The sequence below is a fragment of the Crinia signifera genome, chromosome 2, assembly GCF_055691185.1.
Source record: "Crinia signifera chromosome 2, ASM5569118v1, whole genome shotgun sequence".
Taxonomy (NCBI): Eukaryota; Metazoa; Chordata; class Amphibia; order Anura; family Myobatrachidae; genus Crinia; species Crinia signifera.
Window position 1 is genome coordinate 373,834,573 of NC_139218.1, and position 25,313 is coordinate 373,859,885.

At 44.4% G+C, this 25,313-nt stretch overlaps 1 protein-coding gene across 1 annotated transcript in view; it reads right to left on the minus strand.

The window, feature by feature from the left end:
- The window catches only part of ARHGAP42 (Rho GTPase activating protein 42), a 285,026-nt gene that overhangs the window by 93,058 nt on the left and 166,655 nt on the right, over positions 1-25,313 (minus strand). Inside the window, exon 7 of the mRNA XM_083170082.1 lies at positions 20,158-20,268. Coding sequence (XP_083026208.1) covers positions 20,158-20,268 — 111 coding nt within the window. The remainder of the gene's footprint in view (positions 1-20,157; positions 20,269-25,313) is intronic.

The window sequence follows — 25,313 nt, forward strand, 5'->3', positions numbered from 1 at the left end:
TAGGGGGAGGCGGGGTGCTGTCATGCAGGGGGGGGGGATGGGCGGCGGAGGTATGGCGCTGTGCCGCTGGGGGCCCGGACTGTAGGTCAGTCCCGGGGCCCCAACATTTCTAGTGGCGGCCCTGCACCCCAATATTTATGCCATTTAAGATCTCACTGAGCGAGTCGATGACTTTGCCCTGCAGAACCAGATCTACGAGCATGTCATCTCTACTGAGTGAGATAAGGGAATGTGACGTCTGGAAGTAACACTGGGTCTTTTACTGCCTCTGTGTCTCAGCCGTTACTGATAACACAGTATATAACAATGACATGTATGAAAACAGCACATCATATCTGTATAGTACATGTCACCTGCGTACTTGGCAATGAAGGAATTATTTTATACTGAGGCTTAAGTAAAACCAACCCAAAAAAAGTTATTGTAATCCGCCATGCCACTGACTGTGAAACACGTCAGCACAATAATAGTTGTCTAAGGCTGCTGCCCAGAATGTAGATCTGACACGTGTTAAAATCCTCAGCTCAAGATGCTATTTTGTGCTTTACACTAATCCAAAGTGCCTGAGGTGATACTAACTGTTCTATCAAAGAGACATTATTCGTGCTTTGAAAGCCTGATTAGCAAAAGTTTGTATGTGATACGGGAGCAACTCAGCGCTGAACAGTTACTTCTCTGCTCATATTTCTGTCAGCATCTGTAAATATTGGCACTGTGCGTGGCAAGAGGCACCCACAACAACATATTGGTACCACTTAGCAGTACATGGGGCCTATACAGCTGTAGATTCCTCTGGCATTATTGTGAGCATAAAAACTGCAAAGCTGGAGCTTGATGGAATGGGCCTAAGTAGCTGCATACAAGCAGTCCGAGTCCAATGTCAAGTGGTGCAGTGGTGGATCCAGGGGGGGGGGGGGGAGCACAGTCCAAAATTCAAATGGGTAGAAACACCAACTGCCAGTGAGTCAGCTTGGAATGTCAGTTGGTGTGGCTCCCCTATTTGAATTTTGAACTCCACTTCTCTGTTTGGCAGTCAAATTGGTGAGTCCAGGTTTGGCAGATGCCCGGAAAATATTATCTGACTGACTGCTTGGTGGCGGAGGGATAATGGTATGGGGCTGTTTTTTAGGGTTTGGTCTAGGCCCCTTATCTCCAGTGAAGGGCAATCTTAATACTTCTGCAAACCAAGACATTTTGGCAATGCCATCCTTCCAACTGTGTGGCAACAATTTAAGGAAGGTTCTTTTTTTTCAACATGACTGCGCCTCAGCTGGCAAAGCAAGGACTATGAAGACATTGACCAGGATGTAATAGGAACCGATTTTGGCGGCCGGGAAAAAGTTGACTGAAGTGGGACGTTAGAATATATGACTTTTTCCCAGAAACTTGGCCAATGTAATGGTGTGCTTATTTAGTACTCCAAATGCAAATTGGATCCGACTTCTCTTAGATCAGGAAGTGTCCAACTTTTTCAGACCAACCTGAATGTGTTGCATAGTATAACAGTTGCATGCTGGGATGTAATGATAGGAAAGTCTCACACGAAACAGCTCTATAAAGTCAGACATCGATAGAGCTGCCTATTATTGGGGGGGGGGGGGGTGTATTTAGCAAAGGTGTAAACAATTACGGCACATTTGCAATATATAAATATTTTTTAGATGATATCTAACCTTAAAAATCCAAAATATACTTTGAACTCTCAAAATAGCTCATGTACTACACATTATGTTATTGCTGAACATTTTTTCCCATGTCTAAGAAACTGTAAATAAATAAATAAATAAATAAATGTCCGCCCACTGCTCCACCCCGCCCACTCTCCACTGCTCCACCCCCCTTTCCCAAAAATCTGCACATGAATGCTGAGGGCAGGACGGACCATAGCACATTATTAAATAGATTATTTGCAGTAGACAAATACCAATGGAAAATGAAAACGAAATACTGAACTTTTAACCGTTGCAGAAAATATTTCTAAGCGTAACCACTAGTAATAAAACCACTCAAAAGTCTATATCATTACAAACACATGATGCAATCTTTAATTAAATTGAACAATATAAACTCTGTGAAGCCAGGAGGCTAATCTCATGTACTATCTCATTTATAATCTCTATATCATTGTCATTCTTGGTGATGACTGCATGCAGGGATGTCCGGAGCTCAATGATAGAATCGAAGCAACCCAACCTGTTCTATTTCACAAATGCCCCTTTCAGACCGCACTTTTTACCCGTTATTTTGCCGTTTTTTACCGTTTTAAAACGGTAATTTGTGCAGTGTGAATTTACCGGTTCTATTGAACTGGTATTTCTAAATGGTAATAAAGCAGGGTCCTACCCGTTTCAGACCCATTTTTTTTTTCATCCACTGTTTTCTATGAGTTAAAACGGGTTCAGTGTTGTGAAGGAACAAAAACTGCACTGAAATACCGTTTAAAAACATGCGGTGTGAAAGGGGTTTTAGCTGGCAGACCCGTTTTTAGAAACGTTTTAAAATACCTGGTCAAAGCCAGTTTTGCGGTCTGAAAGCAGCATAATACTCCCCACAACATGTATAAAAAAATAAACAAACAAACCAACAAAAAAAATCATCCCAGTGTTCAGATAACATGATGCAGAATCAGCAACTGCGAACGCGGATGAGCAGTCCTCAGGTCTATCATTTGCTGAGTTTACTTTCTGTATGCAATGCCCTTTAATCCCCTCCAAATTCCAACAAAGAAACCCCTTCTGCTGTGATTACTGTGGATTAAAAGGCAGTAGACAGCGGCACAGCACAGAAATCAATATTTCATGCATGGTGATGCTGGGCCGGGCTTGCCAAGTTCAGGCTCGAGCACAATGCTCCTTTGACAGATGTAAGAAATAACCCGTCTCGTTCGTCCTTCACAATACAGAACAATTTCACTCCTCCAGCAGAACTTCATTTTGATTATGATTCCGGTTCCAGGAGAAGCATACCCCCATATTCTGCCTGACTGCTCCAGAGAGAATACCGAGAGAGCAATCAATACAGATTTATTTGCTTTTTTTTCCAAAAGTTACGTTTTCTTTTTTAAGTCCAGAACTTTTTTAAAAGGGTAAAACATTTCCTCTATCGAACTGATATTGCATAGTTTTCTTACATTCCTACAGCCAATCAGAAGATACCACGTGAGAGGCGATCCATCCATCATTACGTGACACAGTCAATCTCAGATGGTTCGGGATCCAGGATAATTTGTCCTGATTCTTCAGCTGTTGTGAAACTACAAGTCCCAGCATGCCTTGCCACAGTTTTGCTATTAGGGAATGCTAAAACTGTAGCAAGGCATGCTGGGTTGTGTTGTTTCACAACAGCTGGAGAACCACAGGTCGACAAAACGTCGACTTGAAAAGGTCGACATAAGGCTTTTTTTCGTATAGAAGACAATTTGCAAGTTAGGGCTTATAATAAATCAATAAAATCTATATAATAAGTTGAAGAGTGTGTATGTGTCTGTCGCATTGCGGAGACACTGTGGCACTCAGAGGTGCCAAATTCGGCAACAAGGCACCTCTGCACCCGGGGTTTTTGCGAAATTTCACTTAGAAATAAAAAAAAAAAAAAAAAAACACCAAGGTTCAATGGGCCAAACGGATGCCAGGAACTGATCTGGGAAACAGATGACGAAGGAACAACTCCACACCTGATTTCATTGCTATGATTGAGTATGAATGCAAACACATTCTAACATTATGGTGGAAGCTTTCAACAATTAGGAATAATTGGTGATATACATATACCACACATCACAAACACGTACACATTGTACACACACATCACACACAGTACACCATATACGCACACACAGCACACTACACACACATATATACACATGTACGTAGCGCACCTCACACACTTACACATTGGACAGATACACACAACACACACACATACATAACACACCACTCACAGTGTAACACACACCTACATTCACTACAACCCACACCCAAAAACAGTACAACACACACAGTCAGAACACACACACTTAAACATTGCACAGATACACAAAGCACACTACACACAAATATATACGTAGTGCACCTCATACACTTAAACATTGGGCAAATACCCACATACATAACACACCATACAGTACAACACACACCCACATACACAACAACACACACCCAAAAACAGTACAACACACACAGAACACACAAAAAATAAATACATCATACTGTAGGTGCTACATCTCAGGAGTGGATGTGAAATTCGTCAAGTCAGGAGCGGTGTGTTTCAAACAACTACACCACACCTGACTTCAATACTGTCATTGAGTATCAATGCAAACACATTGGAACATTTGTAAGTTTTTAACAAATTACAATCTTGGATCTTTGGCACAACACAAGACGAAATTGAACAGCAATTTTGGAAATGAAAAAACACCAAGGTTTTCCTGGGCAACACCGGGTGGGTTAGCTAGTAATATAGTAAGACAAAGAGTTACTGTTGTGCCTAGGGAAGCTTACGCCCGTAAATTTGGCCCTGGTCGAAGGTATGGGTTTTTGGATGCAATTTGTCCATGAATACCACTTTGCAAATTAGGGATATAGATGTACCTACAGTATATAGATGTACCTGGCTCCCAGTGTTTTCTGCAGTTCTGAGCTGACGGCACTGCTAGACATCTTCTACTGTCATGTCAAAGGGAAGTAGGCATGATATATCTTTTATTTGATGCACTGAGTTTCAGTGGGCGACCAATGCTTCTTCAAAAGAGCTTGAGCAGCACATCTTCAAACCCCCAGCCTTGCTGATGAAGTATAACTACCTTATGGCTTGTTGCTATGCTCTCTTGCCATGCTGTATGACCTGTGACATGAAACAGTCTCCCACCCCACCATTGTAGCTTGGCTGTTCCTCACCCAGTTTTAACCCCTTCCCGACATTTGACGTACATTTACGTCATGGCCGGGAGGTACTTCCCGACACATGGCATAAATGTACGTCATGAGTTTAAACTGTCACTGCGTCTCGAGACGCAGTGACAGAGGGACGATGTCTGCTGTCCCTGACAGCAGACATGTCCCTGCATGCCCAGGGGGGGCTGCGATGTCGCCCCCCCGTCGGCGATCGCTGTGATTGGCTGTTCAGTGTGAACAGCCATTCACAGCGTTTTCCTGTGTTACCAGCGAATCGGACGCTCGGTAACACAGGTGTGAATCACCGCCGGGCGTCAGGGGGCATGAGGGGGTCATCGGTGACGATGACACCTCACCCCACCCTCACCCCACCTGCCCCCAAGGCTGTGATTGGTCCGTGGGACCCACGGACCAATCACAGCCAAGGCGCGACATTTAAACTGACGGTGACTGCGCTGCAGACGCCATTCCGGTCTGGAATAGCGTGCAGAACGGTCACCGTGCCTGCCTACCGTGAATACCGACCTGATCCTTGCTAATACTTACCTGATCCTTGCAAATACCTTACCTGATCACCTTATCACTGCTTGTAGCGTGCTGGACGCTTCCTGGATCTGACTTCCTGAGACTTCCTGCTGCTGCTGCAGTGTGATAGAGAGATAGAGAGATAGAGAGAGAGATAGAGAGAGATAGAGAGAGATAGAGAGATAGTGACAGAGAGAGCTATATTTTGTGTCTGCTACCCCCCCTTTTTGGGGGTGCAGGGGTTTTCTATATATATATAACTGCCAGTGCTGCTGCTGCAGTGTCATACAGTGATAGATAGTGATAGATAGTGATAGATAGTGAGAGGTAGAGAGATAGAGAGATTTGTGTCTGCTACCCCCCCTTTTTGGGGGTGCAGGGGTTTTATTTTATATATATAACTGTCAGTGCTGCTGCTGCAGTGTCATAGAGTGATAGATAGTGATAGATAGTGAGAGATAGAGAGATAGAGAGAGATAGTGACAGAGAGTGATAGAGAGTGTATATTTTGTGTCTGCTACCCCCCCTTTTTGGGGGTGCAGTTTTTTTTTTTATACATATAACTGTCAGTGCTGCTGCTGCAGTGTCCTAGAGTGATAGATAGTGAGAGATAGTGAGAGATAGAGAGATAGAGAGAGATAGTGACAGAGAGTGATAGAGAGCAGTGACGTGCGGTGAGGTCAGTGGTTGGTGAGGCACTACCAGCAGCATGACGGTGCAGGGGAGCGGCAGGTCTTAAAACCATCAAAGAGCAACCGCATATCCTGCCCCTGTGGTGATTATGCCACTGCACTCAACCTCCACAGTGGTACCCTAATGTAGGGTACACACCAGGACGACCCGCTCACGATGCACATCGTGAGCGGGTCGTCAGTGTCTCGTCCGACCCGCTCACAGTGACGCGGGGGGGGGCACGACCCGTTCACGATGTGCACCGTGAGCGGGTCCGATCCGATGGCGACCCGCACCCGGCTGTATGGTCGTAATTGAGATCCTACCTGCAGCAGGTAGGATCTCAATAACGACCGACCGAACCGCGGGACCGCGCATCGGATCGGTATCGGTCCACACCAGGTCAGAAAAGGGCACAATCAGCACACAATCTACATCCAATTGATCGGAATTGGATCTAGATTGTGGGGATCGGGCCCTAGTCGTCCTGGTGTGTACCCAGCATTATACACAGTATGCAACAGCAATACACTGTATATACATATTGACACACAGTAAAGCCCCTTACACATATGGCACACCTTATTCATCCCCTGATACAAATAATTCCCCCATACACAAACTTTTTGCTACACATTATTTATGCCCTTATACACATAATACACCTTACACATATACCCCACATGATGAATGCCCCTATAAACATAAGGCCCGGTACACATATGCCCCACATTACATATGCCCTTATACACATAATGACACATAATGGCCTATACACCCACATTATTAAATTCCCATATACACATAATGATCTTTACATACAGTATGCCCCACATTAGTAAAAATACTCTTACACAGATAACGCATACACATATTCCTACTGTCTGCTCCGCGGCTCTCAGTCAGTGGCAGACGGTATCCAACTTCCCCCTGCTACTGTTCTCCCCATCTGCCCAGTCCCTGCCCTGGGGCTACGACTTACCCTCAGGCTCCAGGCAGGGCTCCTGGATTCTCTGGCTGGATGTGTCCCCTTCCATGCTGACAGCGCCGGCGGCCATGTTCTCAGAAGCATCGCAGAGGCGCTCACGGGGTTGGGAGCCGTCTATATGCCGGACATGCAGGGAGGGGGGCTGCGGTGCGGAGATCCGGGTGTGGAAGGAGGGCTTTCACGCTCCCCCTCTCCTGGCGGGTGAAAGTATTTGGGTCCGTGCAGCCGCCGAGTAGGGAAGGGAGGGAGGGGGGTTAGTGCGGAGGTTCTTGCACCCACAGTGTGGGGAAGGGGGGGGGGGGGCGGTGCGGAGGGTGCAGATTCAGATGGGTTGCTTCTGATACGCTGACAGGCAGCATTGAGACCAATCATAGCTGCCTCAGTGACAGGACAAGCACCCCCTGTCACTGAGGCACCGCTATAGGTGCCGCCTGTACTGGTTTATTTAATGGGATTTTGCAGCCTGCTGCTTGGCACCGCCCCCTCCCCACCCCCTCTTTCTGGATCCTGACATTGATAGCCGGAGGCACGGCTCCCAATGCCTCCGATACCAACTTTAAAAAAAAATGATGGTGTAAAAATGAATAGGATTATATAAAGCATATACTTATGACACATAATGTGTCATAAGTATTTTCTTTGTATTTTATTATCTTTATCATTAATAACAGGGGAGGCACTGCCTCCCCTGCCTCCCCTGACTGCACGTCCCTGATAGAGAGTGTATATTTTGTGTCTGCTACCCCCCCTTTTGTGCTGATCAGTATATCTGTGCTGATCAGCAACTTTTTGGGGGCGCAGAGGTTTTTTTTTTATATATATACCTGTCAGTTGCTGCCAGTTGCACTGTCAGTTGCACCAAAGGTTGTGCACCTGCTGTCCCTCACTGGTAATCAGTGTCGCATCACTGATCACCTTTTTTTTTTTTTGTGAGTGCTGTGGGGTCTTTTTTTAATTTTTTTTTTACACACACTGATTTTGTGGGTGTCCTGTGGCCACTGTGCGCCGATCAGTGACGTACATCACTGATCAGCTTTTTCGGCACAGGGTTGATCAATTTTTTTTTTTTTTTTGATCAGATTCCTGTTGCCTTTGAGCGCTGTTCAGTGACAGACGTTACTGACCAACATCTGTGCTCAATTTTTGGCGCAGGACCTTTTTTTTTTTTTTTTAACCCCTTCAATTTTTTATTTTTAACCCCTTCATTTTTTTTTTTTTTATTGGTATAAAGTATTTTTTTTTTTCTGCACCACATACACACTACATACCCCCCGGATTGAAATAAAGTTTGTACCCCCCCCTACACTATACACGTGTTGAAACATTTCACTACCAGTAACACAAAAATAAAAATGGCATCCCAAATGTCCTCCCAAATGTCCTCCCAGTCATCCAGGAGAATGTATTCAGTGGAGGAGGCATATGCCATGCTTGCCTCTGACTCTGACACAGGCAGTGATGCAAGCGGGGAATTTGAAGGATTCGTCTTAAGCTCCTCTTCCTCCTCTGGTGATGAGGGACCCCCTCAAAGACGCCCCCGTAGATCAGCTGAGATTCCCCCCCCAATAATTGATCTAGTATGGACCCCACCACCAGACAATTTTGAGCCCCAGGTTCCTGAGTTTTTGGCCATGCCAGGAATCCAATTTGATTCCACAGGTCTCAGAGAAATTGACTTTTTCAAATTATTTTTCTCTGATGATTTTATAAATTTAATGGTGGACCAAACTAATTTATATGCCCAGCAGTTTATTGCTCAAAACCCCACGTCATCATTTGCTAGGTGGACCCCTGTAGATGCAGTAGAGATGATGACGTTTTGGGGTCTGGTGTTTCATATGGGCATAGTAAAAAAGCCAGAAATTAGGCAATATTGGAGTACAGATGTTCTGTACAGTACTCCATTTTACCGTATGGCCATGCCCCGGACTCGATTTGAGACAATTCTTAAATTTATACATTACACCGATAATGCACAGTGCCCACCCAGAGATGATCCCACCTTTGACCGGCTATTCAAAGTCAGGCCGGTCATTGATCATTTCAGTGCCAAATTTGAAGAGGTGTACATCCCTGAAAAATTTATTTGTATCGACGAGTCCCTTATACATTTTAAAGGAAGGGTTAAATTCCGCCAGTACCTTCCCAGTAAGAGGGCAAGGTATGGCATAAAAATGTATAAACTGTGTGAAAGCACCTCAGGGTACACCCACAGGTTTAGGGTTTATGAAGGGAAGGATTCAAGAATTCAACCGCCAGAATGCCCCCCCTCCCTCGTAGGTGTTAGTGGGAAAATTGTCTGGGATTTAGTGCACCCCTTCCTGGATAAAGGTTATCACCTCTATGTGGATAACTTTTACACTAGCATCCCCCTGTTTAAGGCCCTTGGTTCAAGAGGTACAGCAGCTTGCGGTACTGTGCGCAAGAACCAAAGAGGCCTCCCAAAAACGCACATTGCCCAAGTAATGAGAAGGGGTGAAAGCAGGGGAATATGCACCGAAAATATGTTGTTGGTCAAATATAAGGACAAGAGGGATGTCCTTATACTGACAACAATTCACGGAGACAGTACCACCTCCGTCCCTGTACGAGGTACCAGTACCCACACCTCCAAACCTAATTGTATCCTGGATTACAATAGGTACATGGGCGGAGTGGATCTTTCAGATCAGGTACTGAAGCCGTACAGTGCCCTGCGGAAAACAAAAATCTGGTACAAGAAGGTGGCCGTGTATATCATCCAGATGGCACTGTATAACGCTTACGTGCTATTCCGTTCTACCGGCCAGAGGGGGACATTTATGCACTTTCAAGAGGAAGTCATAAAGGGCCTAATATTTGGGAACCAGCAGGCAGAGGGCCCCAGTACTTCTAGTACTGGCCCCCGTATTGTACCAGGGCAGCATTTTCCTGATGAAATCCCCTCCACTGGAAAAAAGGGCAGGACACAAAAAAGGTGCAAAGTTTGCTATAAAAAGGGAATAAGAAAGCAAACTATTTTCCAGTGTGACACTTGCCCCGACAAACCCGGCCTATGTATAAAGGAGTGTTTTAAAATATACCACACATCTATGGAATATTAGGTTCATAATTTCACCGTGCTTCGGGGGTCTTGCTAATGCCACATAGCACCCACCATTCATTCCACCAGAATCTGAGCCGCAAAATCCAAAAATCACTCCTTCCCTTCTGAGTCCTGCCATGCACCCAACTGGTATTTTTTGGTCACATGTGAGGCATTGCCGTACTCGGGAGAAATTGGGGCACAGATTTGGGGGTGCTTTGTCTCCTTCATTCCTTGTGAAAATGAAAAATTTTGAGCCAGAACTGCATTTTTGTGTAAAAAAATGTAATTTTTCATGTTCACTGCCCAGTTTTATCAAAATTGGTGAAACCCCTGGGGGTTTGAAATGTACACTATACCCCTAGATGAATTCCCTGAGGGGTGTAGTTTGCAAAATGGGGTCACTTGTGGGGGGGTTCCACTGTATTGGTGCTTTGGGGGTCTTGCTAATGCGACATAGCACCCACCATCATTCCACCAGAATTTGTGCTGCAAAATCCAAATATCACTCCTTCCCTTCTGAGTCCTGCCACTTTTTGGTCACACATGAGGCATTGCCGTACTCGGGAGAAATTGGGGCACAGATTTTGGGGTGCTTTGTCTCCTTCATTCCTTCTGAAAATGAAAAATTTTGAGCCAGAACTGCATTTTTGTGTAAAAAAATGTAATTTTTCATTTTCACTGCCCACTTGTATCAAAATTGGTGAAACCCCTGGGGGTTTGAAATGTACACTATACCCCTAGATGAATTCCCTGAGGGGTGTAGTTTGCAAAATGGGGTGACTTGTGGGGGGGTTCCACTGTATTGGTGCAACATAGCACCCACCATTCATTCCACCAGAATCTGTGCTGCAAAATCCAAAAATCACTCCTTCCCTTCTGAGTCCTGCCATGCACCCAACTGGTATTTTTTGGTCACATGTGAGGCATTGCCGTACTCGGGAGAAATTGGGGCACAGATTTTGGGGTGCTTTTTCTCCTTCATACCTTCTGAAAATGAAAAATTTTGAGCCAGAACTGCATTTTTGTGTAAAAAATGTAATTTTTCATGTTCACTGCCCACTTGTATCAAAATTGGTGAAACCCCTGGGGGTTTGAAATGTACACTATACCCCTAGATGAATTCCCTGAGGGGTGTAGTTTGCAAAATGGGGTCACTTGTGGGGGGGTTCCACTGTATTGGTGCTTGGGGGGTCTTGCTAATGCGACATAGCACCCACCAAAATTCCACCAGAATCTGAGCTGCAAAATCCAAAAATCACTCCTTCCCTTTTGAGTCCTGCCATGCACCCAACTGGTATTTTTTGGTCACATGTGAGGCATTGCCGTACTCGGGAGAAATTGGGGCACAGATTTTGGGGTGCTTTTTCTCCTTCATACCTTCTGAAAATGAAAAATTTTGAGCCAGAACTGCATTTTTGTGTAAAAAATGTAATTTTTCATGTTCACTGCCCACTTGTATCAAAATTGGTGAAACCCCTGGGGGTTTGAAATGTACACTATACCCCTAGATGAATTCCCTGAGGGGTGTAGTTTGCAAAATGGGGTGACTTGTGGGGGGGTTCCACTGTATTGGTGCTTGGGGGGTCTTGCTAATGCGACATAGCACCCACCAAAATTCCACCAGAATCTGAGCTGCAAAATCCAAAAATCACTCCTTCCCTTCTGAGTCCTGCCATGCACCCAAATGGTATTTTTTGGTCACATGTGAGGCATTGCCGTACTCGGGAGAAATTGGGGCACAGATTTTGGGGTGCTTTGTCTCCTTCATACCTTCTGAAAATGAAAAATTTTGAGCCAGAACTGCATTTTTGTGTAAAAAAATGTAATTTTTCATTTTCACTGCCCACTTGTATCAAAATTGGTGAAACCCCTGGGGGTTTGAAATGTACACTATACCCCTAGATGAATTCCCTGAGGGGTGTACTTTGCAAAATGGGGTGACTTGTGGGGGGGTTCCACTGTATTGGTGCAACATAGCACCCACCATTCATTCCACCAAAATCTGTGCTGCAAAATCCAAAAATCACTCCTTCCGTTCTGAGTCCTGCCATGCACCCAACTGGTATTTTTTGGTCACATGTGAGGCATTTCCGTACTCGGGAGAAATTGGGGCACAGATTTTGGGGTGCTTTTTCTCCTTCATACCTTCTGAAAATGAAAAATTTTGAGCCAGAACTGCATTTTTGTGTAAAAAAATGTAATTTTTCATTTTCACTGCCCACTTGTATCAAAATTGGTGAAACCCCTGGGGGTTTGAAATGTACACTATACCCCTAGATGAATTCCCTGAGGGGTGTAGTTTTCAAAATGGGGTGACTTGTGGGGGGGTTCCACTGTATTGGTGCTTGGGGGGTCTTGCTAATGCGACATAGCACCCACCAAAATTCCACCAGAATCTGAGCTGCAAAATCCAAAAATCACTCCTTCCGTTCTGAGTCCTGCCATGCACCCAACTGGTATTTTTTGGTCACATGTGAGGCATTGCCGTACTCGGGAGAAATTGGGGCACAGATTTTGGGGTGCTTTTTCTCCTTCATACCTTCTGAAAATGAAAAATTTCGAGCCAGAACTGCATTTTTGTGTAAAAAATGTAATTTTTCATTTTCACTGCCCACTTGTATCAAAATTGGTGAAACCCCTGGGGGTTTGAAATGTACACTATACCCCTAGATGAATTCCCTGAGGGGTGTAGTTTTCAAAATGGGGTGACTTGTGGGGGGGTTCCACTGTATTGGTGCTTGGGGGGTCTTGCTAATGCGACATAGCACCCACCAAAATTCCACCAGAATCTGAGCCGCAAAATCCAAAAATCACTCCTTCCGTTCTGAGTCCTGCCATGCACCCAAATGGTATTTTTTGGTCACATGTGAGGCATTTCCGTACTCGGGAGAAATTGGGGCACATATTTTGGGGTGCTTTTTCTCCTTCATACCTTCTGAAAATGAAAAATTTTGAGCCAGAACTGCATTTTTGTGTAAAAAAATGTAATTTTTCATTTTCACTGCCCACTTGTATCAAAATTGGTGAAACCCCTGGGGGTTTGAAATGTACACTATACCCCTAGATGAATTCCCTGAGGGGTGTACTTTGCAAAATGGGGTGACTTGTGGGGGGGTTCCACTGTATTGGTGCAACATAGCACCCACCATTCATTCCACCAGAATCTGTGCTGCAAAATCCAAAAATCACTCCTTCCCTTCTGAGTCCTGCCATGCACCCAACTGGTATTTTTTGGTCACATGTGAGGCATTGCCGTACTCGGGAGAAATTGGGGCACAGATTTTGGGGTGCTTTTTCTCCTTCATACCTTCTGAAAATGAAAAATTTTGAGCCAGAACTGCATTTTTGTGTAAAAAAATGTAATTTTTCATTTTCACTGCCCACTTGTATCAAAATTGGTGAAACCCCTGGGGGTTTGAAATGTACACTATACCCCTAGATGAATTCCCTGAGGGGTGTAGTTTTCAAAATGGGGTGACTTGTGGGGGGGTTCCACTGTATTGGTGCTTTGGGGGTCTTGCTAATGCGACATAGCACCCACCAAAATTCCACCAGAATCTGAGCTGCAAAATCCAAAAATCACTCCTTCCCTTCTGAGTCCTGCCATGCACCCAACTGGTATTTTTTGGTCACATGTGAGGCATTGCCGTACTCGGGAGAAATTGGGGCACAGATTTTGGGGTGCTTTGTCTCCTTCATACCTTCTGAAAATGACAAATTTGGAGCCAGAACTGTATTTTTGTGTAAAAAAAATAATTTTTCATTTTCACTGCCCAGTTGTACCACAATTGGTGAAACCCCTGGGGGTTTGAAATGTACACTATACCCCTAGATGAATTCCCTGAGGGGTGTAGTTTGCAAAATGGGGTCACTTGTGGGGGGGTTCCTAACTTTTAGCATCTTATGGTGCCTAGAAACCTACATGGTGCCTAAAAAATAATCTCATAAAAAGGAGGCTCCAAAATCAAGTAGGTGCTCCTTCTATTATGAAGCCTGTGGTTTGGTCACCGTGCACACTAGGGCCACATATAGGATATTTATGAAAACAAAAGAATTGGGGGAATCAATTTTCAGTCACATTTCTCTAGTAAAATGTACTGTGTTCCTTAGAAAAATGTATTAAAATTGCAAATCTGCAAAAAAAAAGAAATTTTGAAATTTCACCTACACTTTGTTTTAATTCCTGTGAAACACCTAAAGGGTTAACAAACTTCCAAAATGCTGTTTTGAATACTGTGAGGGGTGCAGTTTTTGAAATGGCATCATTTATGGGGGTGTCTCACATACAAGTCCCTCAAAGTCACATCAGAACTGAACTGGTCCCTAAAAAAATCAGTGTTTGAAATTTTCTTGAAAATTTGAGAATTTGCTATTCATATTGTAAGCCTCCTAGTGTCCCAAAAAATTAAAAGGAAGTTGAAATAATGATGTCAACATAAAGTAGACATATGGTCTATGTTAGTTATTCACTATTTTGAGTGGTAAGATTATTTGTCTCACAAGCAGAAAATTTAACATTTTGCAAATCGCTAAATTTTCCATTTTTTCACGATATTTTGGTATTTTTCACAAAAAAACACAGACTGTATCGACCCAAATTTACCACTAATTTGAAGTACAATGTGTCACGAAAAAACAATCTCAAAATCACTGGGATAAGTAAAAGCAAAAAAAAGTTATCCCCACTTAAGTGAGACATGTCAGATTTGAAAAAAAGGGCTCTGTCAGGAACGCAAAAACTGGCTCTGTCAGGAAGGGGTTAAACCTCAAAACAGCTGTTTCTGTTTCAGTTAATTACTGTGTTTCAACCTACATATGAATACGATGACCATTATCATCTGTTATCATTGGTAAGATTGGACAATCATGCACCTGACCACAATCGTACAAAATCCCTGACTTTACACAAGTGTACCCAGAAGAATTGATGCTGTTTCGAAGGCAAATGATGTGATCACACCAAATATTGATACAATGTAGTGTAGATCTCTCCTCTGTTCATTCAGTTTGTATCTTGTTAATTGAAAAAAAAAATAAACTATTAACAGCATTCTTATACTATATATATATAGAGAGAGAGAGAGAGAGAGAGAGAGAGAGAGAAAGAGATCCAGTATATACTAGTAAGCCCGCTCGAAGCAAATGCTTTGAAAGCTAGTCTGCTACCTTGTGATTGCCTCTGTGTTTGTGCATGTGTGAGAGAAAGAGATGTAGTTTCACTCGCTGCCAACAGTTGGCAGTGTTTCACAGACACAAAATGTATATATATATATATATATGGGGCAGTACAGATGGCGTAATGGTTAGCATTGCTGCCTCACAGTACTGTGGTCATGGGTTTGATTCCCACCATGGCCCTAACTGTGTGGAGTTTGTATATTCTCCCCGTACTTGCGTGGGTTTCCTCCGAGTACTCCGGTTTCCTCCCCCAATCCAAAAATATACTGGTAGGCTAATTGGCTCCCAACAAATAAACCCCAGAATGACTGTGTACATGTGGTAGGGAATATAGATTGTAAGCTCTACTGGGGCAGGGACTGATGTGAATGTTCAAATATTCTCTGTACAGCGCAGCAGTATATGTGTGCGCTATATAAGAAACTGTTATTAACCCCTTGGGTTAGTAACAGTGGGCTGTTTAGGAAAATTTCTGGGCATACCACTAATATGCAACAGGTGCGCACCAGTGGTGTCCAGGTGTGCAACACTGGCGCAACACCTCTAGAGCCCCCCCCCCCTCCATCACACCCCCAACCCTCCCATCGCCTCTGCTCTGGTGACTGTATGCCGGAGCTCGCCTGATCCCTGACACGTCCCCAGCCGCCATTCACTTTACAGCAGTGACGTAGGCGGCAGGCTGGGGGATGTTCGGGACGGCTAGGGGGGACTCGGGAGCATCTGAGTTCTCCTGAGCCGACGCGAACATCCCCAAGCCTGAGGTCACTACTGTGACTGGTGGCTGGGGAAGCGGCGGCAGGTGAATTCAGCCTCCGGGGTACAAACGCTGGAGCAAAGGTTAGGGGGGGCTGGGGTTCCTAAGATCTGTGGAGGCTTTTGCTGGGGCAGGACAAACCTACCAGTGCAGGTTTGGGGCAGGACAAACCTGCCCTGGTAGGTTTGTCCTGCCCCAGCAAAAGCCACCACTCAAGGTTATATATACCGTATTTATCGGCGTATAACACGCACTTTTTCCCCCTGAAAATAGGGGGAAAATGATGTATGCGTGTTATACGCCGATATGCGTGTTATACGCCGATATAAGCAATGTCATCCGCCGATATAATGTTAAGTACCGGTAATGCAGGCAGTAATGTCATCCGCCGAAGTGCGCGGTCCGGTTCTCTGCTGCTGCGCACCGTCCGGTCCTCTGCTGCTGCTGCTGCGCACCGTCCGGTCCTCGCAGCAGCACGCTCAAGACTCCTCCCAGTGACCTGCTCTGCAGAGTGACTCCTTCCTCCCTGGCTACAGCAGCGTCATCAGCCTTACCAAGCGCTGGCTGTAGCCTGGAGGAGGAGAAGGTTTTCTGGTGCTAACTGTGCTGCCCTGCTTCTGTTATTCAAGGTGGATTTTTTTTTTTTTTTACAGATAATCAATTATCCTTATTTTGCTTCAAAGTTTTTATTTAGAAATCCCCTCTTAAAATGAAGGTGCGTGTTATACGCCTGTGCGTGTTATACGCCGATAAATAAGGTATATATATATATATATATATATATATAGATAGATAGATAGATAGATAGATAGATAGAGAGAGCCACCAGCCCCCACCATCCACATTGTATATGACAGGCTTTCGCACCCTGAAGCTTACATTTGCCTGTCTCATTATAAAGCACATTGCAGTTCAGTCAAACACGCATTTAGAAAATACTGTATCATCTACTCAGATAAGTTGCTGATAATTGTGAAGAGATGTCAAACAATGAAATTGTTTCTCTACTCAGGGAATTGAAACACAATCTGTATTGAATTTTATAATATATATACACAGTATCATTGCAAGAACACTGATCACAAGTCCTCTGTTCCTCCTGTATGAATAGATCCCTGTATTTAATCTGTGTGTAATAATTGGGCCTGATTCTGGTTCACTTGCAAAAGCAAATTCCCTCTCTAATGGACAAAACCATGTGCATTGCAGGTGGGGCAGATGTAACATGTGCAAGTTTGCAAGTTAACCAGAATCAGGCCCATGGTGCATCTACCAACCTCTCTACTGCACACAAGCAGAGCTTCCTGTGGCATTGTGCACATGCCCATCAGCATGTTCAGTCCTCCACCATCGGAGACGGTCCGAATTCAGACCTGAACAAGCATATCTGAATTGGACCCTCAGTACGTAGAGAGGTACTGTAGGTATAGTAGTCTTTGGGTGCACAGATCATTCATTTACATAATTTTTATGATTATTCAGCATTTATCTGTGATTACAAGGCTTTTCTATATAAATAAAACTGAGGTCTGAAAACACTATTTAATATTTAAAAAGTTCTGGGTTCAAAGTTTGCCATTCGCTGTTCACAATAAAAACCGATCCAATAAGTTCGAATTTTGACTCAAACACGTGTGTCCGCTCTAACCCGTACAGCTTTGAAAAACATTTTTAAAGGTCATACAATTCAAGCAATGGCAAATGATCAAATCAATTTGTTGAACTGGTTCACGACTTAAAACATGGATGGATGGATGGAGAACCTCTATTTGTTTCCAAGTAGTATATTTGATTAATATCTTGTGTTTTCGCTCTTATTCTTCAGTTGTTACTGGTTTTGGTTGGCATATTTGCAAATTATCATTGTATTCCAGCAACGTATTTTCGGTTATTAGTTGACATTAATGCAACTTCTGCTCATGACGGAGGCATGTATACGTACAAGAGGGTCCGTGTGCAGTGTACCCCCATAACTAGCACGCTGGTCCCTCCTCCACGGTGCCATCTTCCCAGTGACATCCGATAAGTATCATCTGGGTGCAGGGGCCCGTGTGCAGTACACACCCTGCACCCCATTAGAAATATCAGTTAGAATTTGCAGACTTTTAAAGCAGTGATTTCTGGGTGGATGGTGTGGGATACACACAACATCATGGCAGTGGGGATGCCGCATTCCGTCAGTCAAAAGACCAACCCCGGCATCCCAATATGGACAATCTTGACAAAGGCTCTATAAGAGACCTAACCCTCTGCCCCTACTCCCCTAACCCTCCGTGCTTATAGCCTAACCCTAACCCTCCCCACTAGTGCCTAACGCTAACCTCTGAACCCTTCCGCTTAAACCTAAACCCCCCCCCCCCCATTGTACATGCCTAACCCTAATTCCACTCCACCGCCTAGCCCTCACCTTCCTACCCACGCAGCTTAAATTACGTTCTCCACGAGTTCCTAAACCAAACCGCCATTCCCCGGCCTGATTCCTGTGTCAGAATCCTTATCCATGTCTAAATTTTGGCGCAGGTGTTCTGCCGGCAGTTGGGCTTCCGGCGCAGGTATTCCATAAGCTGGCGCCCTGAGTGCTAGTAATAAAACTACATCCCTATAGTACAACGTTTGGTCAGAAAGAAGCCGAGTTTGGTTAGATTGGGGGGTTGTTTACATGTTTCACCTAGCTAATGCTGCTTTCCCACTGCCAAACCTGCTTTGACCCGTTTTTTTAAATGGTTCTTTAAACGGGTCAAAGCAGGTTTAACCCCTTTCCCACTGCATGTAGTAAACGGTATATTACTGGTTAATTACTGTTTTTGTACCTTTCACATTGAACCCCTTGTGAAAGCTACAAAACGGTAATTAACCAGTAATATACCCCCCCCATCCCCTGGTACCTGCCCTGTGCCCACCCTCAAAAAACAGGGTATGGGGGAGGTGGAGGTAATAATCCGCACACTATTGATTATGACCCTTCTGATTATTGTGGGTCTATGAGGGCCGCCTTTATATGTGATTTCTTTATGGCGGGGGTGCTATCCGGGCAAGAATTGGCAAGGTACAGTCAAAAAAGAGAAAAAGAAATTGCGCTATGGATGCACACCTAGGAAGATAATTTTTTTAAAAATTGATTGATACTTTATTGAACTCATTCGGGGTCCATACGGCGTCGGGGCAGTCCCTGCAGCTGATGGGAACTAATAGTTCCCACTATGCGCATGTCTACTGAGCGTCGTGCATATCAATGACCCGATCATTACATATGCGCATATGTAATTAGCGGCTCATTGATATGCACGGCACTCATTAGATATGCGCATAGTGGGAACTATTAGTTCCCATCAGCTGCAGGGACTGCCCCGACGCCGTATGGACCCCGAATGGACCCCGAAATGACCCTGCTGCACCACCAGCATCCACAGCAGCGTCCCCACTGCCCAGCATCCTGAGGGTCCCCGAAGTACTGTGCCCATGCCAGACCCGATGCCTCCCCAGAAGTGCGTGAACCCCGCTGCACGGATCCCCCACGCAGGTAAGTATCAGGGGAGGGTGGGCACAGGGCAGGTACCAGGGGAGGGAGAAGTAGTGTGGTATTTTAAATACTGTTTAAGAGGCATTCCCACTGCCTTAAAAACGGTATTTAAACGTGTAGGACTCTGCTTTTTAAACGGGTTGAAATACCGGTTAACTTTAACCGGTATTTCAACTCTGGCACTTTCCCACTGCAGCCTTAAACGGTAAATTGTGGGGGAAAAATGGCAATTTACCGTTTAAGAGCTGCAGTGGGAAAGGGGTATAAATCTTAGGAGGCACCTAACAAAACCTTAAGGGCCAGATGTATCAAGCTTCAAAAATAAATAAAGTGGAGAGTGATAAACAGCCGGCCAATCCGCTCTTAACATTACCGGCTGAGTATTTAAAGTAACAGGTAGGAGCTGATTGGCTGGTTGTTTATCACTCTCCACTTCATCACTTTTTGAAGCTTGATACACCTGGCCTTAAGTGATGCTATAAGTATACAATGTATAAGCAAATTGGATAAAAATAAAAATAAATGACAGAAGCAAAATGTATTGACAGATATACTCACAGGCTCAACAAACTCAAACTTCTTCTTCTCTTGCACCTCCTGCACCTTAAATATATATTCCAAAGATGCGTCTGAGAAGTTCTGGTGTTCTTTGTCAATGAGGGAATCCGCCTATGATGAAGCAAACGCAGGCAATTTACAGCACATGTGACATTATGCACCTTACCGTCCACAATAAACAATACTGTCTGTTTGTACTCAAGTCAGTGCTTGCCTCCTGTTACTTACTGCATTCTTGGTTCTTGGCTGTCACTGTGTCAGAGGGCAAGGCATTGGGAGTAGAGCGCACAATGCTTATTGCTGAGATGACAGTTAGGAACGGCCTGAGAATCTCTTCAATCCGATTTACTCCCATTCAGCTAGTTTTATACAAGACACACGACACATGGTATCCGGACTCATCATACATTGACTCTAGGTCGACAGTCATAAGGTCAACCACTATTGGACGACGGTCAAAAGGTCGACAGAGTCCAAAGGTCGAAAGTCAAAAAGGTTGAGTCAAAAGGTCGACAGCCAAAAGGTTGACATGGTCAAAAGGCTGAAAGCCAAAAGGTCGACATGAGAAAGGTCAACATGCAATTTTTAATCAAATTTCGAGCTGACGTGTTGGCAGGCGGTATTTCATACCGAACTATCCACTATCCACGAGCGTAGCAAGCCATGCAAGGGGATGTGGTACACTAAGACATAGGGATGGCCATCGTTGCCATCGATGGTTGCCATTGATGGCAATTCAGCAACCGGCCATCGATAGTGCTAAACTATGCAATGGCTGACCATCGATATTTTTACATATCGAAGGTCATCCATTGTGTTTGATTGATTGGCCTGTGAGCCAATCAAAACACGGGGGCGGGGCTTCGCGGGTGTCGGGGGGTGGAGCTATGCTCCGTGTCCCGGAACTTTAAAACAAAAAGCAAAACATTGCTTTGCTGTTCCATCGATGGAGGGAAACCATCTGGATCTCCCCCATCGATGGAAAAAGTATTCCACATCGGCCATGAACCATCGATGATTTCGAATCATCGATGGTCGATGGCCATCCCTACTTAGACAGTGTCCATGTCCACCTATGCCGACATAGACAACCAAAAAAAACATGAAAAACTCTTGTTGACCTTTTCCATTACGACCTTTTGACCCTGTTGACCTTTGGACCCTGACGACCTTATGACTGTTGACCTTTGGACCCTGTTGTCCTATTGACCCTAGCAGGGAGCTTGGCACTTGTTCATGACTACTGGGATAAAAATGTTGAATAGGGTGAAGGTGCCCATACACGGTGCGTTTTGGCTTGCGATGTGATGCACGCTCCCGCGCACATCACATTGCAAAATACAAAAAGGATGTGCAGCGCATACTTTTTTTTTAACTAGATGGCATCGCATTTTGTTCAAAACGCACGCTGCTATCGCCTGCATTTTGAGCTAGATGCGATGCGATCTAGTTCAAAACGCATGGAGAACATAGCTCCGTGTGTGGGCACCTACGTCAAATCGGGACTGTCTCGCCCAAACTGGGCAGTTGGAGGCTAAATGACAGTTGGGTGGTATTTATTATCATTGTTCTGAACATGTCGATAATGTGATCCAGTAGTTCTCAGGCACACAAACCAGGCAGCTCGAGCCAAAGGCCGTTGACGTTGAGAAAAGAAGTGATCTTAATGAGTGAAGCGGAAAAACAAACTTTTAACAAAAAAAAAACATATAATTGGAAAGTTTGTTACAGACCACAGGTGATGGGTACGCTACTTCCGTGTCAGCACAACTTCCGGTGTTCAGTGTACTAATTCCTGTAAGTGTAACAGGAGATCATGCCCTAGCGCTGAGTCCTGTGGGTGTGATGTATAGTCACCATTAGTCATCTGTTGCTGGTAAGAGAAATCCCTGTATTTTACAGTAAATGATGTTACTGTTCGTCGGCTTTTGCAGCAGGAGATGAAAAAGGTCTAACAATGACGACTGCCCTCTGTTTGCGTATGTAACAAAAGATAAATAACATGAGGCTCTCCTTTGCATCATATACTGTATGTCAATATATTGTATTATAAGCTACTGATTCAGACTCAGTCGCTTTAATAACTTCCAACAAACACTTCTAGTAGAGAGAAGATAGAAAGGAAACGATATAAAGTACAGTACGACTTGTATGTGCCATGGCATGGTGGTTACTGATGTCTGTAGGGATGCAGAACTATTCTTCCACAACGAAGACACCCATCTGTCATCTACAGTATGTGTTGGTGGTGGAGAATATGATATCGATTGGGTACAGATTTGGTGACTGAGTAGGGCATGACATATTGACATCAATGAAGTCAAGGCTGATAGATGGTGGTGGAGAAGTCCTTAGGTTGATGGGAGGCATGGAAGACTTTTAGGTGGAAGCGAAAGGTGGTTATGGTCCACAGAGGAGGGACAAGTCAAAAGTAGACCTTAGAGGGCAATAAGTTGAGTCATTTGAATTGGAGATTGGATGACACTAAGTTTTTGGACAGTGGTGTCTAAAGGCCCCCATACACTGGGCGATTCAGCTGCAATTTGGGCTCTTTTCCGGCTATTGTGGCGATCAATCGCAGGAAAAGAGCCAAAATTGCAGGTGAAGGACAGTGGGTCCGATGCAAGGCGCAGTCCCGTGAGCATTGCACCGGACCCTCTTCCAAGCAGGAGAAGCAAACTGCAGGATTGCTTTCAGTTCTAGACAGGCTCAGCGGGGATTGTACGGGATATATTGCATGGGAAGGTCTCCGACGGCTCAAGGGAGCACTGCTAGGGGAGAAGTTGCCTCAGTGTATGGGAGACTTTAGAAGTGGAGTAGCACAAGAGGAAGTTTGAGTTTTTAAGATGGATTGAACCTGGGACAGATAAGTGATATCTATTTCCAGATAGGAGATTCGAGGGTGAAGACAAAATTAGCGTTGATTAGAGTTTCAGCAACATCTACAGGAAGATAAAACATCTACAACATCTACAACAGTGGTTACCAAACTGTGTGCCTAGGCTCCCTGGGCTTGCAGGGGTGCCTCAGGTTGTTGGTCCAGAACCAATTCAAATTATTTATGGTCAATGTAATAGGGAAAATCAGTGATTGTGGCTTTCAATTATAAAATATGTGGGTAAACAGAAGTGAATAATTTTCTTCACCATATAACTTGACCTAAGGATAACATTTAAGCACACCTTTAATTTTTTTTTTTTTTTTTTTGGTAACAAACTTTTGGCCTAGGGTGCCCTGAAAAATATTCTGATACTCTAGGGTGCCGTGGTTCGAAAAAGTTTGGGAACCACTGTACTACAACAATATTATTAAAATGGTAGTTACAGGACTGGGAGGAATAAACCAGAGAACTTAGTCAAAAGTACCACCAAGACAGCGGCCTAACAGCGGTATAACTTCAGAAATTGTTGTGTCATTGACGGTGGTGGAGAATTGTGTGCGTGTATGCGTGTGTGGGGGGGAAGCATTGGAACACAGGAAATAACAGATGGTTACACATAATAAATCACAAGGAGAGAAGTCAGGTGAGAAGAGCTAGGAGTGTATAGGGTACTTGCCACCCTAGAAGATTAGCAGATTACTGAAGTTCCTACCAATCACAATCCAGCAATTACCTTCTCAAGGTTACTGAGGTTTTCTCTTTCAGCCAATAAAAACAAAAATATAAATACTCAGGTCTCATACAATCCCCTCATAGTGACCCTATGTAAACTTAGCAGTTTACAGCAATTACTGATTTTGCTTCACTGGGGCCTATGGACTGTTTCACATGCTCCGGCTGACACCGGGCGGCGGAACAACGCACGGACAAAAGCCATGCCATACACAGTAGTTCACAATAGACAGGATTGTGTCCATTCACAATGGACGGCCTCGGCCCCCGGCCGCCCGGTTGCAGCCGGATGTCACCACTGGAAAGGACGGCTTTCGGGCTGTGGCCATCCCAATCATTGTAAACTTCCATTGTAATCTTCTGTGCATGGCACTGCTTCTTGTCCGTGCGGGGTTTCGCCGCCCGGCGTCAGCTGGAGCATGTGAAACCGCCCTATTTCTGCAAATAGACCTTTAGTACAGAGTTTCCTAAACTCTGCCATTACAGTTCAGGTATCAAGGATATCCATACTTGACTCCAGCTTTTTAAATCAAATTGACTGAGGTACTAATTAAGTCACCTGTGTTCAAGCATGATGTAATTTGGGAAACCCTGCTTAAGCAGATCACTCATGGGTCATTGGGTCTCTTAGTAAATAGCGACGGTAAGTTTTTGCAGACACAAACAAAAAAATATACAGTAATACACCCAAACAGACCGGATAGCTGAATTTGTGTCACAGATTTAGTTACGTATTTACCAAGCTGTGATGACAACTGCCAAGTTATTAGGATGAAATGTTGCATGTTGTTCCAAAAAAATAATTGTGCACAAGATGCCTATGTCTTATGATTGGGCCTGATTCAGACCAGCTCGCTGGGCTGCCAGTGTTGGGAGCCCAGCGAGTTTGCATGGGGCTGCTCAGAGGATATATCATTGGATTTTTTTACTTATCGATTTTTCATCTTCTCCCTGGTGCTCGCAGCCGCCACGTAGCCCAGGATTCATTCGGCGGCTGTAAGTAGAGATTGGTCGTACTCGAACGAAGCGGATCTTTTAAACGGATCCCATAAAAGACTGAGGGAGCCGCCCATCCCAAAAAGGTGATCCGTCGTTCTTTTACTTTCAGTTTCGTTTTTAATTACAATGCATTTCCCTGAGCTCAGCACTGCCACCTGTGGCAGCTGAGATGTACTAACTCTGGAGACTGAGTACAGTGCTGCGACTGCAATTGAAGGAAAGAACAACAAGGCTGCTGCTGCTAGGGATGGCCATCCGTGCAGACGCCATCGATCAGTGTTTTACTCGGTCATGTATGTTCTTATTTGTTCAGCTCACTGTTTAAAAAAAAAAAAAAAGTAAAAAAAAAAATGGCAAAAAATTATTGTAAAACAAATTATGCTTCGTTATTATCAAATTACCCCTTCTTTCAAAGTGAACAGATGATCCGTGTAAAAGATACGGATATTTTCACGGACTGATCTCTCGTTAGTGACCCGTTTTGCCCATCTCTAGCTGTGAGCAAACCAGCTGTTTCCGGGCAGGCGCTGACATCATGCACTCG